Here is a 15,321-nt window from a genome sequence, read left to right as displayed (position 1 = left end):
TGGTCAGCAGAGAGCCAATCACCTGCAGGATGCTGAAGTTAGATATTTTATTCCCAGAATTATGTGAAAACATGTTTTTATGAGTCCCCCTCGAAAATTAGATGCTGCATCTCAAGGGGCTATCCCTTCAATAAAAATCTGAAATCAGTCAGTGATGTTCAGGATGTTTTGTTATCCCTGTAGACTAGAGGTTTCATCAGTGGTGGAAAGTAACTAAGTACATTTACTTAAGTACTGTACTTAAGTACAATTTTGAGGCATTTGTACTTTACTTGAGTATTTCCAATTTCCAATACTTTAACTTCTACTCCACTACATCTCTGATCCAAATATTGTAGTTTTACTCTACTACATTTATTTGAACATTTAAGTTACTAGTTACTTTGTAGATTTTGATTATTATTACAAAACATAAATTAACCACTTCAGCCCTACATACATTTCGGCCATTTGAAAATAGCCCATCAACAAGCTCACAATGTGTCGCATTGTGTTGCATTGTGAGCTTGTAGATTTCGCTATTTTCAAAAGATTTTTATACATTTGAAAACTTGAAATGGGACATTCTGCATAATGAATACTTTCACTTTTGGTACTTTAAGTAAATTTTGATGCCAATACTTTTGTACTTTTACTCAAGTACATTTTCAATTCCGGACTTTTACTTGTTACAGAGTAGTAGCAAGGGACAATTTCCAGTTCACCTACAGCCTAAAAACAGGCCAATCCACCCAAAAAACAGCCTAAAACGTTTATTGCCATAAAACCAATTAACCATATGAATTATGCAATCTGCACCTACAGGACACAAGTAAAGTACGGCAACTTGGAACCCTCAGAAACAATTCCATTCAGACTAGCAATAACAATAACAATAAGGACAATATGCAAAAAACACCTACAATCCAGTACAGTAAATGTGCGGTAAACAAGGAACTTATGTCTCTCTTTCTCGCTCTTATTTATAAACACGCACGCACACACACACGCACGCACACTTTTACAACTCTACAAGCCATTGGAGAACAACACCACAGTTTTCTTTTACGATAGGAGGTAAATCGTAATGCTTTTGTGGGCCACAAATGTAAATGATAATAGTTACATGTTTCATAATCTACCTTGTTTGATATGTGTTATACGTACTAGACCATACCCGTAGGGGGATATGAGCACCCAAAGTGTGCAGTTTGGCTTATGCGCTGAGAACAGACAGTTTATCAGGGATCGAAAGTGAGTTTGTACTGTGTAGTAGTGTGTACACACACACACACACGCACATCCCGTCGTGGAGGCACAGAACACACACAAACACCCCGTCGGCCGTCGCCAACACACACACACACACGCGCACAAACACACACAATTCAATTCAAAGGGCTTTATTGGCATGAGAAAACATACGTTTACATTGCCAAAGCAAAAAGCACAATACAACAATACAGCAATACAATCAAAACAAAAAATTTACATTTCAAAGTCAGAATTTTCAATAGATCAATTTCTATGTACCAAGATCACTGGGTGCAGGTATAGTGCAGGAATATACACAATGATTAGTCTTTAGGGTGGTTGTGTTCCGTTCGATATCCTTCTCCTATCACAGCAACTCACGAATCTTGCTGCTGTGTTTGCACATTGTTGTACTTCGCCCAGCAGATATGGGAGTTTTTTGTCATTGGTCATGTTTTCAAAATCTCTGTGTGTGGTTGTAATCTGTGGGAAGTATGTGTCTCTGATGTCTTGGTACAATGGACAGACGGTTAGGAAGTGTAGCTCGGTTTCCACTTCCTTTTGTGTGCAGTGGGTGCATAGTCTGTCTTCTCTCGGGATACAGGTCTGCCTGTGACGACCTTTCTCGATCGCAAGGCTGTGCTCACTGAGTCTGTACCTAGTTAAGATTTTTCTTTGTTTTGGGTCGGTCACGGTGCTCAGGTATTCTGCCACTGCGTATTCTCTGTTGAGGGCCAGATAGCATTCTAGTTTACTCTGCTTTTGTGTTGCTTCTTTCCAATGTGTCAGGTAGTTTTCCTTTTACTGTTTTATAATTTTGTTTGGTCCGATGGGTTTTCTATCTCGTGGCTCTGTTTGTGTTTGTGCCCGGAGTTCCATGGCCAGCTGGCTGAGGGGGCATCTCTCTAGAGTTTCGCTGTGTGTGAGTGCTTTGTTATGGAGTGCATCTAGGTCGCTTTCTTTTAGGTGGTTGTAGAACTTAAGTGCTCTCTTTTTTATTTTGATTATGAGTGGGTATCGTCCTAGTTCTGCCCTGCATGCATTATTTGGTGTTTTTTGCTGGGTACGGAGAATGGATTTGCAGAATTCTGTGTGTAGGGTCTCGGTTTGGTGTTTATCCCATTTTTCAAGGTCATGGTTTGCTAATGGTCCACAGATCTCACAACCATAGAGGGAAATTGGTTCTATCACAGAGTCCAGTATTTTAAGCCGTGGCCCGTCACGAACACACACGGGCGATCATCTCCCCCCCACCCACACACACACACCACGGAGGCACGATGCTACTCGCCCCCCAATATTGGTGGTATTGTGTTTTGGCGTTGGTTGTGAAAGTGCAGGTGGGTGTGGGGACGCGTTGTGAGCTTGTAGATCGGCTGGTTTCCAAGAGGCAAGGTATATGTGTGAAGGCGCTTCGTTTGGCCTTCTTTTCATAGACCTCGTTGCTTGTAGGGTTCGTTTCGTTTGGCCTTGTTTTCATAGACCTTGCTGCTTGTTTCTCTCGCGAAACCTGGCAACGACGCATGCGCAGTTTGATCAAGAGTCCACCCAAGACACAAGACAGCTACCACCCGTGAGGTTACTAGAATTGTAGTAGGATATAATATAAAATGTGTGTGTGTGTGTGTGTGTGTGTGTGTGTGTGTGTGTGTGTGTGTGTGTGTGTGTGTGTGTGTGTGTGTGTGTGTGTGTGTGTGTGTGTGTGTGTGTGTGTGGACCTTACATGACTCAAGTTAAAATAGACGGCTTATCTAGTTTTAGGGGATAGTGCTGGAAAAATAAACTGTATTTTTAATGAAACAGTCCAAGTTATCTTATCTTCCCCTGGTGTCAGGCAGAACAGGTTATTTGGACATTCAGGGACACCTCTATATTTAGGTTAGAACTATGTGAAATCTTTGAGACACAGATGGTTAGTTCTCATACAGTACAGCATGGAAATATTAGTGAAGCAGAAGTTTAAGTATTAGTATACACTATATACAGTAGAATTTAAACACTACATACAGTACTGTATTAGACATAGACTTTATTTTATACAGTCTTAACAACACTGGATAACATTGTTCAAATATCACATACCACAAGCTCCATTGTTTTGATTGTTTCCAGAAAAGAGAGAGAAGGGGGGGGGGGCAAGGGCGTGCGTGTGTGTGTGTGCGTGCGTGCGTGCGTGTGTTTGTAAATGAGAGCGAGAAAGAGAGAGACATAAGTTCCTTGTTTACCACCTAATGCTATTTATTAATTAAGTCACATTTACTCTTTACTGTACTGGATTGTAGGTGTTTGTTGGTGTTTATTGTATATTGTCCTTATTGTTATTGCTGTTCTCAATGGAATTGTTTCTGAGGATTCCACTTTACGTGTGTCCTGTACTGTAGGTGCAAAATGTGTAAGTCATATAGTTAATTGGTTTTATGGCAATATACGTTTTGGGCATTTTTTTTGTGGATTGGCCTGTTTTTAGGCTGTAGTTGGACTGGAAATTGTCCTTTGCTAAAAAAAAATGTTTTTTTTGCATTTCACAGTGGGGCAGGTGCTGCTTGCGAGTACATATCTCTGACCCTTGGATCCAGTCTATTAAATTGGCGTGATGAAACCTCTAGTCTACTGGGATAACACAAAAACCTGAGCATCACTGACTAATTTCAGATTTCAGATTTGTATTAGCCCCTTGAGATGCAGCATCTCATTTTCGAGGGGGTCTCATAAAAACATGAATATCACACATAGATACATACAATACAAGTATACAGATACATGCATGATGAAGTTACGGGACTCGCGAGTAAGATATGCTGAAGCTAAGTTACGAGTGCAGCAGCTTTCAATTAAAAGTGAAAATATAACACTGAAAGTATAACACTGAAATGTTACAGGTAGGCCTACCAAGCTTTTGGTGGTATTGCATATAGTATTGGAATATACTGTATGATCATTCAAATCCATTTGGGCCCTATATTATTCAACATAGCTATACTCCATTTAGCCTACTGTGTGCTAAAAAGCTACCCTCAATATGATATCAACTGTGAGCACAGCCTTTTATAGAAATTCGGCTCTTAGAGGGTTAAAAGAGGGTTATAAAAAAAGAGGGTTGAAATGTATAATAAAATGACTAGGCAACTATTGTAGAAACCAGGAGAAGAAGAGAGTTCAGGTCTTTGTTTGTGATGTGTGTCACATAGTGTGCATATATGTTGCATCTCTTAAGTATTACTGTACAAACAATATTCATGATTGGTAACAGCAAATAATTAACCTGAATCTTTAAGGTAAAACATTATACAAATACGTATTTTTTGTAATGTTGTTTTCACTATAAACCATTAAATGTTGACCTTGAATCACATCTTTTAGAACACTGGTTCTCAAACATTTTCGTGTCAAGGACCACAAATTTATATGTATTAGATATTGGACCCCCATTTGAAAATATTTTAAGCCAGGGACCCCAATAAGAGAAGATTATTGTTGTTAGATTAGATTTAAACCAAATTCTGTAGTGATAACAGTTTAGAGACTGAAATTGTCATTGTTTAGCGGACATTAAACATTAATGATAAACATTATTAACATTTTGCTGGGGACCCCCTGGATGCCTCTCATGGACCCCACTATGTGAACCATTGTTTTAGAATATTAAAAAAGTACACATTCATTTAAAACATCTCAGACCAAATCTGAATCATTATTTAAACAAAGAAAAATAAAATAGACTTCACAGATAAAGTTCAAATGATTTATTTTCCTGTACAAAGGATGGAACACGCACATCACATGATGATAAAGTGCATTAATTGGAATGGAGAATGATTAATGATCGGAATCACTTAGTAGGTGGCCATGGTTTGCTCCAGCCAGTCGTTGAACAGGCACACCTGAAAATGGAGACAGAAAGATTTAGCACAATAATACTCAGATTGTCTTACATATTTATAGGGAAGGCTATAGTTGTGTATTGCACTGTTATGGCTCAAGGTTCCAGGGTGTTATTGTCACATGCATTACAGCTGTTGCAATGTTGCTTGCATGCAGGCAGTGAAAGTCTTGTATTTATAGCTTCCTGAATATTGTGGATGGATGAAATAATAGCCGTCCCATAGCCGTAGCTGAGTGGTTAGAGAGGTCGCCTGGGAAACACAAGGTCCCCGCAAAGCGGCCTGAAAATCTATATGTGAAAGCTGGTTACCGGCCTGAACATCTGGTAGCTATATTTGCTATTTTGCATTTATCATTACAGGTTTTTGTAAATAATTGAATCAAGCGTGGAAATACTTTTCGCACTTGGTGTCTCATAAGGTCAGGACAAGAGCTTAGATTTCACAGTTCTTTTGGTGGCCAAAACGATAGACCTCAAATATGTCTTTTCTCAGATTCGCTATAGCAGCTGCTGCTGTTTAGCTATGCAAAGTCCTGACTTTTACTTGTATGTATAAAGACAAATAAGATAAGATGTTTGAGTTATACTGTACCTTGGCGTAGACACCAGGGTGGTCCCTCTCAGCACAACCGTATCCCCAGGACACAACACCCTGCAGCTCACCGTTACACACAACGGGGCCACCAGAGTCACCCTGAGAGGAGGGACGTGAAAATTAGCCACAGTGGGACGATGATTAGATATCTAAATGATGAACAATGACGACAGAGGTACCTTATCATTACATTAGTACGGGAAATGTTAATAGCATACCTGGCAAGAGTCCTTGCCTCCCTCCAGGTATCCAGCGCAGAACATGGCGTCGGTGATCATGCCAGGGTAGGCGTTGTCACAGTCCTCGTGAGAGAGGATGGGAAGGTCCAGGCACTGCAGCTTGTCGCCGCTAACGGCTGCGAGTCAAACACATTTGGGGTGGAAAGTGGTTAGAATGACAGAAAGGGTAAAGATGCAACATTTGTGATGAACAATCTTTTCACTATAATTGTTAATTGTGGTACCACAAATCATGATAGGTTAATTAAGTCAATAATTTGGAAGCACGTTTATTATAGTCCTGTGTTTGTTTGTTTTCTTGTTATATTGTTGTACTTGTCTGTTATGTCTGATAAAATCAATAAACATTTATATTTATATATATATTTTAATCTTTAAAAAAAAATCTTGAACCATTTTCTGGAAATTATATATTGTTTAGATTTGCCTCCCAGAAGGATGATTTAGGCTACTCACAGCTCATGGTGTTGCCCCAGCCAGAGACTAAGCACATGGTGCCAGCGGCAGCGCAGGAAATGGGCAGAGCCACAGCCTGCACAAACTCGTTGAGGGTGGCGGGTGTGCTCAGCTTGATCAGCATGATGTCATTGTTGATGTTGTAGGAGCTGTATTTGGGGTGACGGATGACACGAGAGGAGGAGATGAACTGCTCGGTATTCTCGTTGACCTTGATGTGGTGCTCGCCAAGACGAACCTGGACGCGGCTGGAAAAGAAAGATGGGTATGGGTTAAATTAGCTTGGAGATACAGGAGAGAAGGCTCTTGTGGAACTTGATCTTAACGTGGAACAGTACATAACTTCTCACCTTGACTCCCATAAATGTACAAGGTAAAATAAGAAAGATACTGCTAGAGGGAAGGGTCTCTGTAGCTATAAACACCAGCAGACACTTCTAGTGGGTCATGAGTTCTGATTGAGAGAGATTCTTTTTGGATTAGTCTATTCATAGTTTTTTTCCCCCATGAAAATCTTACTCATATCTTTAATACTGTCAAAAATGTTTTAAGGGTTATCTTACGACTTGTAGCAGTGAGCGGCAGACACAACCCAGTTCTCATTGACCAGGGAGCCACCACAGAAGTGGTAGCCAGAGTTCAGAGACACCGTATGGGGCTGGGAGTGTGCCTCACACTCATATCCTCCGACGATCTTGTCCTCCTCCGCAACTAAAAACACACACCGGGAATGAGTTTAAATAAGATTGAACCCTTTCAAGTTTTGCATGAATTAAAAAGCATAGCTATTTAGTTTAATTAATTTGCGATGCTCTATCCTTCCTTCAATCTTTCCATTGAAGTGGAAGTTTAGGTTTTCATTTGAATTGTTTGTGTCTGGCCAAAAGTAACATAAGTGTTGCACCACTATTTTCAAGTATTTCAGCCAATTTGGTAAACATTGACCACTAAGAAATCCATGTGTGGACAAAGCTCTAAGCGGATGTCCAGCACATGCAAAACGGAACTGTATACTCACAAGGTTATTATAATTCTGAATGTATTTTTTATTTTATTTCATTTTGACTTCATGTTTTAAATTTCAGTTACAGTAGTTTTAATAATAGTTGTAATATGGGCTAGTCAGGGGCAAGATTCAAAAAGCTCAGAAAAATTGTGAAAATAGCATATCTCCAAACTCACAACACGTCTCTTCATGACATGTTGTGAGCTTGTAGATCGGCTATTTTCCCTATTTTTTAAGAAAAATACTTTTTTTTTCTCCAGTAGTTTTAGTTAACTACATAACCCTGATACTCACAAGCGGCTCCGATGAGCAGAACGAAGACCAGAGAAATCATGGTTGCTGTGTGATCCTGTCGATGAGAGTACTTCACCTGGACCCCTAGTTTATATACACAGTCAGGTGAAGCTGCCCTGTTCTCCAGCTGCAGGTGAAGCTGCCCTGTTCTCCAGCTGTCCTCATTGGTCAGCAAAGAGCCAATCACCTGCAGGATGCTGAAGTTAGATCTTTTATTCCCATAATTATGTGAAAGCCACACTTCATAGAAAAGACAATGATTTTTGACAAATACTTTTACAGCTCTACAAGCCATTGGAGAACAACACCACAGTTTTCTTCTACGATAGGATGTAAAACATAATGCTTTAGTGGGCCACAAATGTAAATAATAATAGATATTTCATAATCTACCTTGTAAAAATGTGTTGAACATAATAATATTGTGTGTGTGTGTGTGTGTGTGTGTGTGTGTGTGTGTGTGTGTGTGTGTGTGTGTGTGTGTGTGTGTGTGTGTGTGTGTGTGTGTGTGTGTGTGTGTGTGTGTGTGTGAGTGAGTGAGTGAGTGAGTTTGGCGTGCGTGCATGCATGCTTGCGTGCGTGCTGCTTGCGTGTGTGTGTGTGTGTGTGTGTGTGTGTGTGTGTGTGTGTGTGTGTGTGTGTGTTGACCTTTCATGACTCAAGTTAAAATAGTCGGCTTATCTCGTTTTTGGGGATAGTGCTGGAAAAATAAACTGTTGTTTTTAATGAAACAGTCCTCTGGTGTCAGGCCAAACAGGTGCTTTGGACACCTCTATGTTTAGATTCTAGAACTATGTGAAATCTTTGAGACACAGATGGCTAGTTCATGGAAATGTTAGTGAAGCTGAAGTTAAAATGTTAGTATATAGTAGAATTTAAATACTACATACTGTATTAGATTATAGACTTTATTTTATACAGTCTTAACAACACTGGATAACATTGTTCAAATATCACATTGTTGTGCAAAAAAGTAAAACCGAACAATACCTGGATTGTAGGTATAGTAAACTGCAACAAATACTGCTCTCACACACACTTACTGTTATTTCTGTTGTAATATGTAAATTAGCGAGTATTAACATAGTCAAATTCCATCTGTAATGACCCGAGATGTACGTTTAACACATTATTATCATTGGTTGGTAGTTGTCCACTTCTGCAGAAGGAGCGAGTGCATTCTCCGGCAGCGACAGAATAGGGGATCTGATATCAATACGCGTTGTTGGTGCTCCCCAAAACCTTGACATGCCATCCTCTCCTGACAATTTTTAACCTTTTTCACCGAAAAGATTTATTTAATCAGATCACAGATGACAAACACGCAACCCCCCGCGCTTATCTCCAACTCTCATGGTCCCCCAAACGTTCTGTTCCCCTCTTTTGAATTAATTTCCATAGAAACCCTCCTCTCAACCATCTCCCACATGAAGTCTTCATCCTGTAACCTAGACATCGTTCCTACCCGACTTTTGAAGGAGATTCTTCCTTCTGTTGGTCCCCACATTTTATCGCTAGTTAACACCTCCCTAGCCTCCGGGTCTGTTCCTGCCTTTTTTAAAACTGCTCTCCTAAAGAAACCAAATTTAGATCCCTCTTCTACGAGCAGCTATAGGCCCATTTCCAAACTCCCTTTTTTATCTAAGGTTCTTGAAAAAAATGTTTTAACCAATTACTAACGCACCTCAGTAACAATAACACTTTCGAGAAATTTCAGTCAGGTTTTCGCCCCATGCATAGCACAGAAACAGCACTCCTGAAAGTATCCAACGACCTTCTGTTGTCTGCCGGCTCGGGTAGCTGCTCCATCCTCGTCTTACTGGATTTAACGGCTGCTTTCGACACCATCGACCATGCAGTCCTCATTAGCCGCCTGGAGACTGTTGTGGGCATCTCCGATGGTTCAAGTCCTATTTAAGTGGCAGACATTTTTCAGTCACCATTGGGGAAGTGTCATTATCCCTAGCCCCCTTACACTGTGGGGTCCCCCAGGGCTCAATTCTCGGCCCTATCGTCTTTTCCCTCTATATGCTCCCTTTAGGCGACATAATCCGTAGCTACAATATTAAATTTCATTGCTATGCTGACGATACACAGCTTTACTTACTAATAACTCCGGACAACAAAGACAGTCTGGCCACCCTACATAATTGCATTACCGACATCAAAAACTGGATGTCTAACAACTTCCTTCAGCTGAACGAGAACAAATCAGAGGTTCTGGTGTTCAGCTCCCACCTCGCCAGAGCCCAGATTGAAAACAACCTCGGCCCACTAGTTCCAAACCTCAAAGCCACGGTTAGAAACCTCGGTGTCACCATTGACCCAGACCTCAACTTCCAACAGCATGTTAAAAAGGTCGTTCAATCATCATTTTATCACCTTAGAAATATAGCAAAAATGAAATCATTCCTGACCATCGCCGACCTAGAAAAAGTTGTTCATGCCTTCATCTTCTCGCGGTTAGACTACTGTAATTCTCTCTACACCCGCCTCTCCAAAAAATCAGCCTTCAGCTGGTTCAAAATGCTGCGGCCCGTCTCTTAACTGGTACAAAAAAAATTGATCATATCACACCCATTCTAGCATCCCTCCATTGGCTCCCAGTTGAATTTAGAATTAGTTACAAAATCTTACTCACTACTTGTAAGGCCAGGCTAGGTCTTGCCCCAGCCTATATCTTGGACCTACTCCCCCCATATGTGCCTACATGTAGTCTGAGATCCTCTAACCAAGCACTCCTGGACATTCCAAAGGGTCTGTTAAATGCAAAAGGTCTTATGGCCTTCGCTTTCACAGCCCCTACCCTTTGGAATGCCCTGCCCCTAGAGATCAGGCTCACTGAGTCTGTCTAAATCCCTCCTTAAAACCCACCTCTATAGATTAGCTTTTAATGCCCAGCCCTAGTCTAGTTCATGTGCATCTCTGCATGGTTTTCTGCATTGTTTTTAATCTTTACATTGTCTTTTGTGTATTTTTTCTTTTGCTGTTATCTTTGTAAAGCTCTTGTAATATATCTTCTATTTTTAGGTCCTCCATCATGCTGTATAAGCATTCTACTGTGAAGCCGAGCATGTTTAGCCTGTGTAGTGAGGATTATGTGTTCTCTAACATTTCAGCACCCCTGATGTCATTGTTGTTATTGAAAACCATAGGGAGGTGTTCCAAAGTGCTAAAAGATCATCAGCTAGAGCAGACCATCTCTCAGCTACGCTACAGATGTAAACTTTTGTTTTTTATCTTTGGTAACCTAGGGCACATACACAAGTTGGTTGTGAGGGGCCTTCAAATGGCCGGGCCTCTCCAAAAGGAGGGCTAAACAATTAGCAAGGTACTGCTCAATATCAGCTATTATAGGAAGCTGCTCAATTTGGAGGAGTGTTTATGTCCTTTGTACATCTTGTACTTCTGTTTATGTGGACATAAATACATATTTCAAATGTGTGTGTGTGTGTGTGTTTGAAGTAGTATAGTATCTCACTTGCTGTTTGATTCAAGTTAATGTTACCTCTTGGTGTGTTAATGTTATCTCTTGAAACCGTGCTGAATTATGTTAAAACTGCATTCATTTGATAACCCCGACAGATTACTTTACAATAGGGTCAACTATGTTTTGTTTTTGTTTTTTTGTTTGTACAGCTGTACTCAGTGCTGGTCCTGAGGAATTTGGTGCCCTAGGCAGCATTTTACCTGGTGCCCCCCCCCCCACCCGTAGCCGGGTGCATTTCGCCTTTCCGACATGTTGCCTTTCCGACGTTGACGAACCCTATACCTAACCCTAACCCTAACCCTAACCGCACGCGGAAGCCACTAGTCGGAGTGGCGAGATGTCGGAATGGAAGGAGAACCCCCCCGTAGCCTATTATTATAAGGCTATTTCACAAACACAAATAACTAGGACACAGTGTAAATTACAAAAGCCAAATTACAATGTTGGCATTTAGCAGACGTGATTTACAGTAAGCAAGATAAACTCAAGGTAATACATCAAATGCATAGTGTAGTGCCTCAGCAATCTAGGATCATAGATAAACCAATAACCTATCATCAGTCTAAACATTATAATAATATAAAAAAAATATGTACATTGAAACTATACACACACTTACAGTAGGATGCCAGGTCAACAATGACCTGGCATTTGTCTAAATAAAATGCTATCTAATTTACATTTTAACGTTTGCATAAGACTGTTATATATTAATGTTAATGAAACAAAACTGTTATATATTAATATTAATGAATTTGTATTGGGCGTTATCTGAGTAGATAGAAAGGTGTTTTATTATCTCCTGGCACAGAGAGAGAGAGGGAGAGGGGGAGAGAGAGAGGGAGAGAGAGAGCCTCAGAAAGTCTTATCAAAGAAATGTAACTTAGCGTGCTGTACGGCACGTCAGCACGTGTTGTTGGCACGTGGCTGTGCATGGCACGTGGATGTTCGCGTCATGCTGCATGACACGAACATGCGTGCATGAAACGAACATGCGTGCATGAAACGAACATGCGTGCATGAAACGAACATGCGTGCATGAACTTCATGCACTTTGCTGTACCATGAAATTATAAACCGGTTTCTGCACATACCTAGGGATGAATGCAGCACTCCTTTAATTATCTGGAATGCATCCTTCTAACAATACACGTTGAGTTATTACGGATTTGAAATGTCAAACATATCAAGCCTCTGACGTTTTTACATATAGTTCATCATTCAACGCGTGTGTGTTCCGCCCTCAGATTCATCTTATGGAGGCCATCACCCCTGCCCGCGCACACGTGTTAAAGTCTATTTAAGTTCATGTAAATATATATTAAATTCTAATTAAAACAGGGTTTCACTCCCACTTTATGTTGCATCTCTTTTTCCCCTAGACAAATAATTCTCCACATGAACGCGCCTCTGACTGTCAGACAAAAATGAGGAAGACCGGCGATGTGTGTGTGTGTGTGTGTGTGTGTGTGTGTGTGTGTGTGTGGGTGTATTTGTGTGCATTTCTTGAAGTGCCGCATGTGTTGCATCTTTGCCATCCGCAAACATACGGACGGACGGACACACAGACACGGTCAAATGTAGAGCGGCTGGCACCGCTAAAAACTGGTTTTCCATCACATATGTTGAATACCCTATTTCAACTAGCACTGAGCTGAGCGGCTATGTGCACATGCGTGCTAGCTCCACTAGCTCAAAAATCCACAGCACATCCCTGATGGGAGGGAACCAACTTTTCCTCCCGCCATGGAGATAGTTATAGGCTGTGTATGGAAGACATACAATAATATCCTGCTATATTGTAACCTTATCAATCACTAGAAAAACAATCCGACGTTCAAACTATTCACATCAAAACACGTTTTTTTGCCAGGCAAAAATACATGCACTTATTGCGATGCATATAGGCTCACATGTACACTTTTTGTCATTCATATTTATTGATGTTATTCACATTTTTAATGCTATTCATAACAAATGTAATGTGTTCATATTGGCCAAGGTGCGCTGTCACAATGTTTCCGCACGTGAATGCGCATGCATGTACGCTCCCCCACTTCTAAAAGTAGCACTACAACACTGAACACATTGGATATGTTATCCAATTAATGATTGTTTTTGGAGCACTGGGTGGGCCATGTTTTTTTTATTTTGGCCCTAAGGGGAGTCATGCAACTTTACGTAATTTGTTGATTTTTTTATTTTAAAAATGCTTTTTTTTTTTTTTTTTTCATATGTTAATACTCGCCTATCTATATGAAGTTAACCCTGTATGGTGACTTGACTTGGTATCTCCCACTTCCGCGGACGCAGTAAACAGGAGAGAGACAGTGTTGCCAGATTGGGGTGATTTTTAAACTCATTGGGCAGGAAAAAATAGCTGTGGGCGGGCACATTAAAGTTTGGCTTGTTTTTAACATATCTGGCGGGTTTTATTAGCCTCACTCACGTCACCAAGCCTGGTTTCTTTTTACTGCTTAGTGCTCTGATTCAAACTCGAAGTAGGCCTACTTGCTACTCATGTGAGATATTAATGTCCCATTACCTCACTGACGAGAGAGAGAGAGAGAGAGAGAGAGAGAGAGAGAGAGAGTGCGTGCATAGCGCCAGCTATAGTTTTTTAAATAGGTTGGATTGTTTTTTTGTATCTCATATAACATTTCATGCCAGTATCTGATCACTTTATTGTGGTTGTCAGAGGTGTCGCATTTTGGGTTGTTTGACTGTAGGCTATACTTTGCACTCTGTGGTTAGCCTCTTTAACTATTCTTTCTACTTTGGTTATTTGATGCAGTCATGCTGATATGAAGCATTTCTCTTGCATATAATATGAAAAATAGTTGCTCAATCTCTCTTTCGTTTGGGGTGTTTTTGTAATCCCAAGAGAGCACATATTGGAACCAAATGGACCCCCGACAGTCGCTAATTCGCCTATAATAAACGATCAGCATTCGTTTTATTTTCTCCTATGTGGCATATATCATGCATTTTCCTGCAGCCACTCAGGGGGGGTCACGTAAAAATATGTGTAGGTCGGGGGGGAGGGAAGGAAAAAAACGAATCACATCAGCACTATACCCCCCTCCTGAATGAATAACGCACACTCCCTAGGGTTCCTGCGGTTATGAAATTGTATTTTGCCAAGTACATTTACATATACCCAGAAGTTGTCCTCTGTACAGTATATATCCCATTTTAGGAGCAGTGGGCACTGAGCTGTGGTAACCAGAGGCTCCAGCCCTAAGGCCTGTGCCTACACAGTTTTTGTCAAGGGCTCTGGAGAGGAGATACAGAACTGCAATATTGAAATATGGTTGAGCCTTGAGGTTGTATAAGTCTATAAGTTGACATACGCAGTAAGCAGTGACAGACGTGTATGGGAAAATTTGGAAATTGGCATTGACTAAATTGGGGGGAAAAAAGAAAAGGGTATAAGAAAAACTATATATACATTTTTAACAGGCAGTTTTGAGTTTGGTGGTTCAAAGTTAAAAAAAAGTGCTTAGGAAGCGAGATACAGCCTTTTTCAGTTATAAGTTAAACAAGGAGTGGATGGAGCTGCAAATCTTCAGATAATGATAGCTTGGGTTCTGAATTTTTTTTTCCCAAAGAATATATTTTTTTTTTTTTCGGGATTTTTCGTTCTTGGCACTGAGGGCATTCAGAAAAAACTTGGGATATCTCGTTGTGTGGCACTGAGAGAGTTAATGTTTGTGATCCATTTTTCATGCCAGACACCGGTTCTACAAGAAGGTGACTTTATTACAGAAGGGCAAGGGCGTGATCTTGGACCCCCATTTGAAAATATTTTATGCCAGGGACCCCCATAAGAGAAGATTATTGTTGTTAGATTAGTTTTAATACAGAATTCTGCAGTGATAACAGTTTAGAGTGACTGAAACCAATTGTCATTGTTAAGCAGAAATTAAACCTTATTAGTATACATTATTAAACATTTTGCTGGGGACCCCCTGGATGCCTCTCATGGACTCCACTATGTGAAGTGTGAACCATTGTTTTAGAATATTAAAAAAGTACACATTAATTTAAAACAGCTCAGACCAAATCTGAATCATTATTTAAACGAAGAAAAATAAAATAGACTTCATAGATAAAGTTCAAATT

At 40.4% G+C, this 15,321-nt stretch overlaps 1 protein-coding gene across 1 annotated transcript; it reads right to left on the bottom strand.

The window, feature by feature from the left end:
* Window positions 1–4,961: 4,961 nt before the first annotated feature.
* LOC311042521 (trypsin-1-like) lies at window positions 4,962–7,770 on the bottom strand. The gene is made up of 6 exons (XM_084053302.1): window positions 7,707–7,770; window positions 6,970–7,117; window positions 6,407–6,654; window positions 5,930–6,066; window positions 5,709–5,810; window positions 4,962–5,114 (listed from the first exon to the last, which is right to left on the bottom strand). Exons 1-6 carry the CDS (start codon window positions 7,744–7,746, stop codon window positions 5,067–5,069), a joined length of 723 nt encoding a protein of 240 aa, XP_083909428.1. The 5' UTR covers window positions 7,747–7,770; the 3' UTR covers window positions 4,962–5,066.
* Window positions 7,771–15,321: the final 7,551 nt, after the last annotated feature.

This window comes from Gymnoscopelus microlampas, assembly GCF_963454915.1.
Source record: "Gymnoscopelus microlampas genome assembly, chromosome: 3".
Taxonomy (NCBI): Eukaryota; Metazoa; Chordata; class Actinopteri; order Myctophiformes; family Myctophidae; genus Gymnoscopelus; species Gymnoscopelus microlampas.
The sequence above is the reverse complement of the archived record's forward strand: the minus strand, read 5'-3'. Positions and strand labels throughout refer to the sequence as shown.

What these genes read in the sequence shown, in the direction of transcription:
- LOC311042521 (XM_084053302.1), bottom strand. Translation starts at nt 7,746, where the DNA reads ATGATTTCTCTGGTCTTCGTTCTGCTCATCGGAGCCGCTT. An exon ending in TCTGCTCATCGGAGCCGCTT is followed by an intron (nt 7,118 to 7,706) that starts GTGAGTATCAGG and finishes GTGTGTTTTTAG; the next exon opens with TTGCGGAGGAGGACAAGATC. An exon ending in ACCCTGGTGTCTACGCCAAG is followed by an intron (nt 5,115 to 5,708) that starts GTACAGTATAAC and finishes CTCCATTTTCAG; the next exon opens with GTGTGCCTGTTCAACGACTG.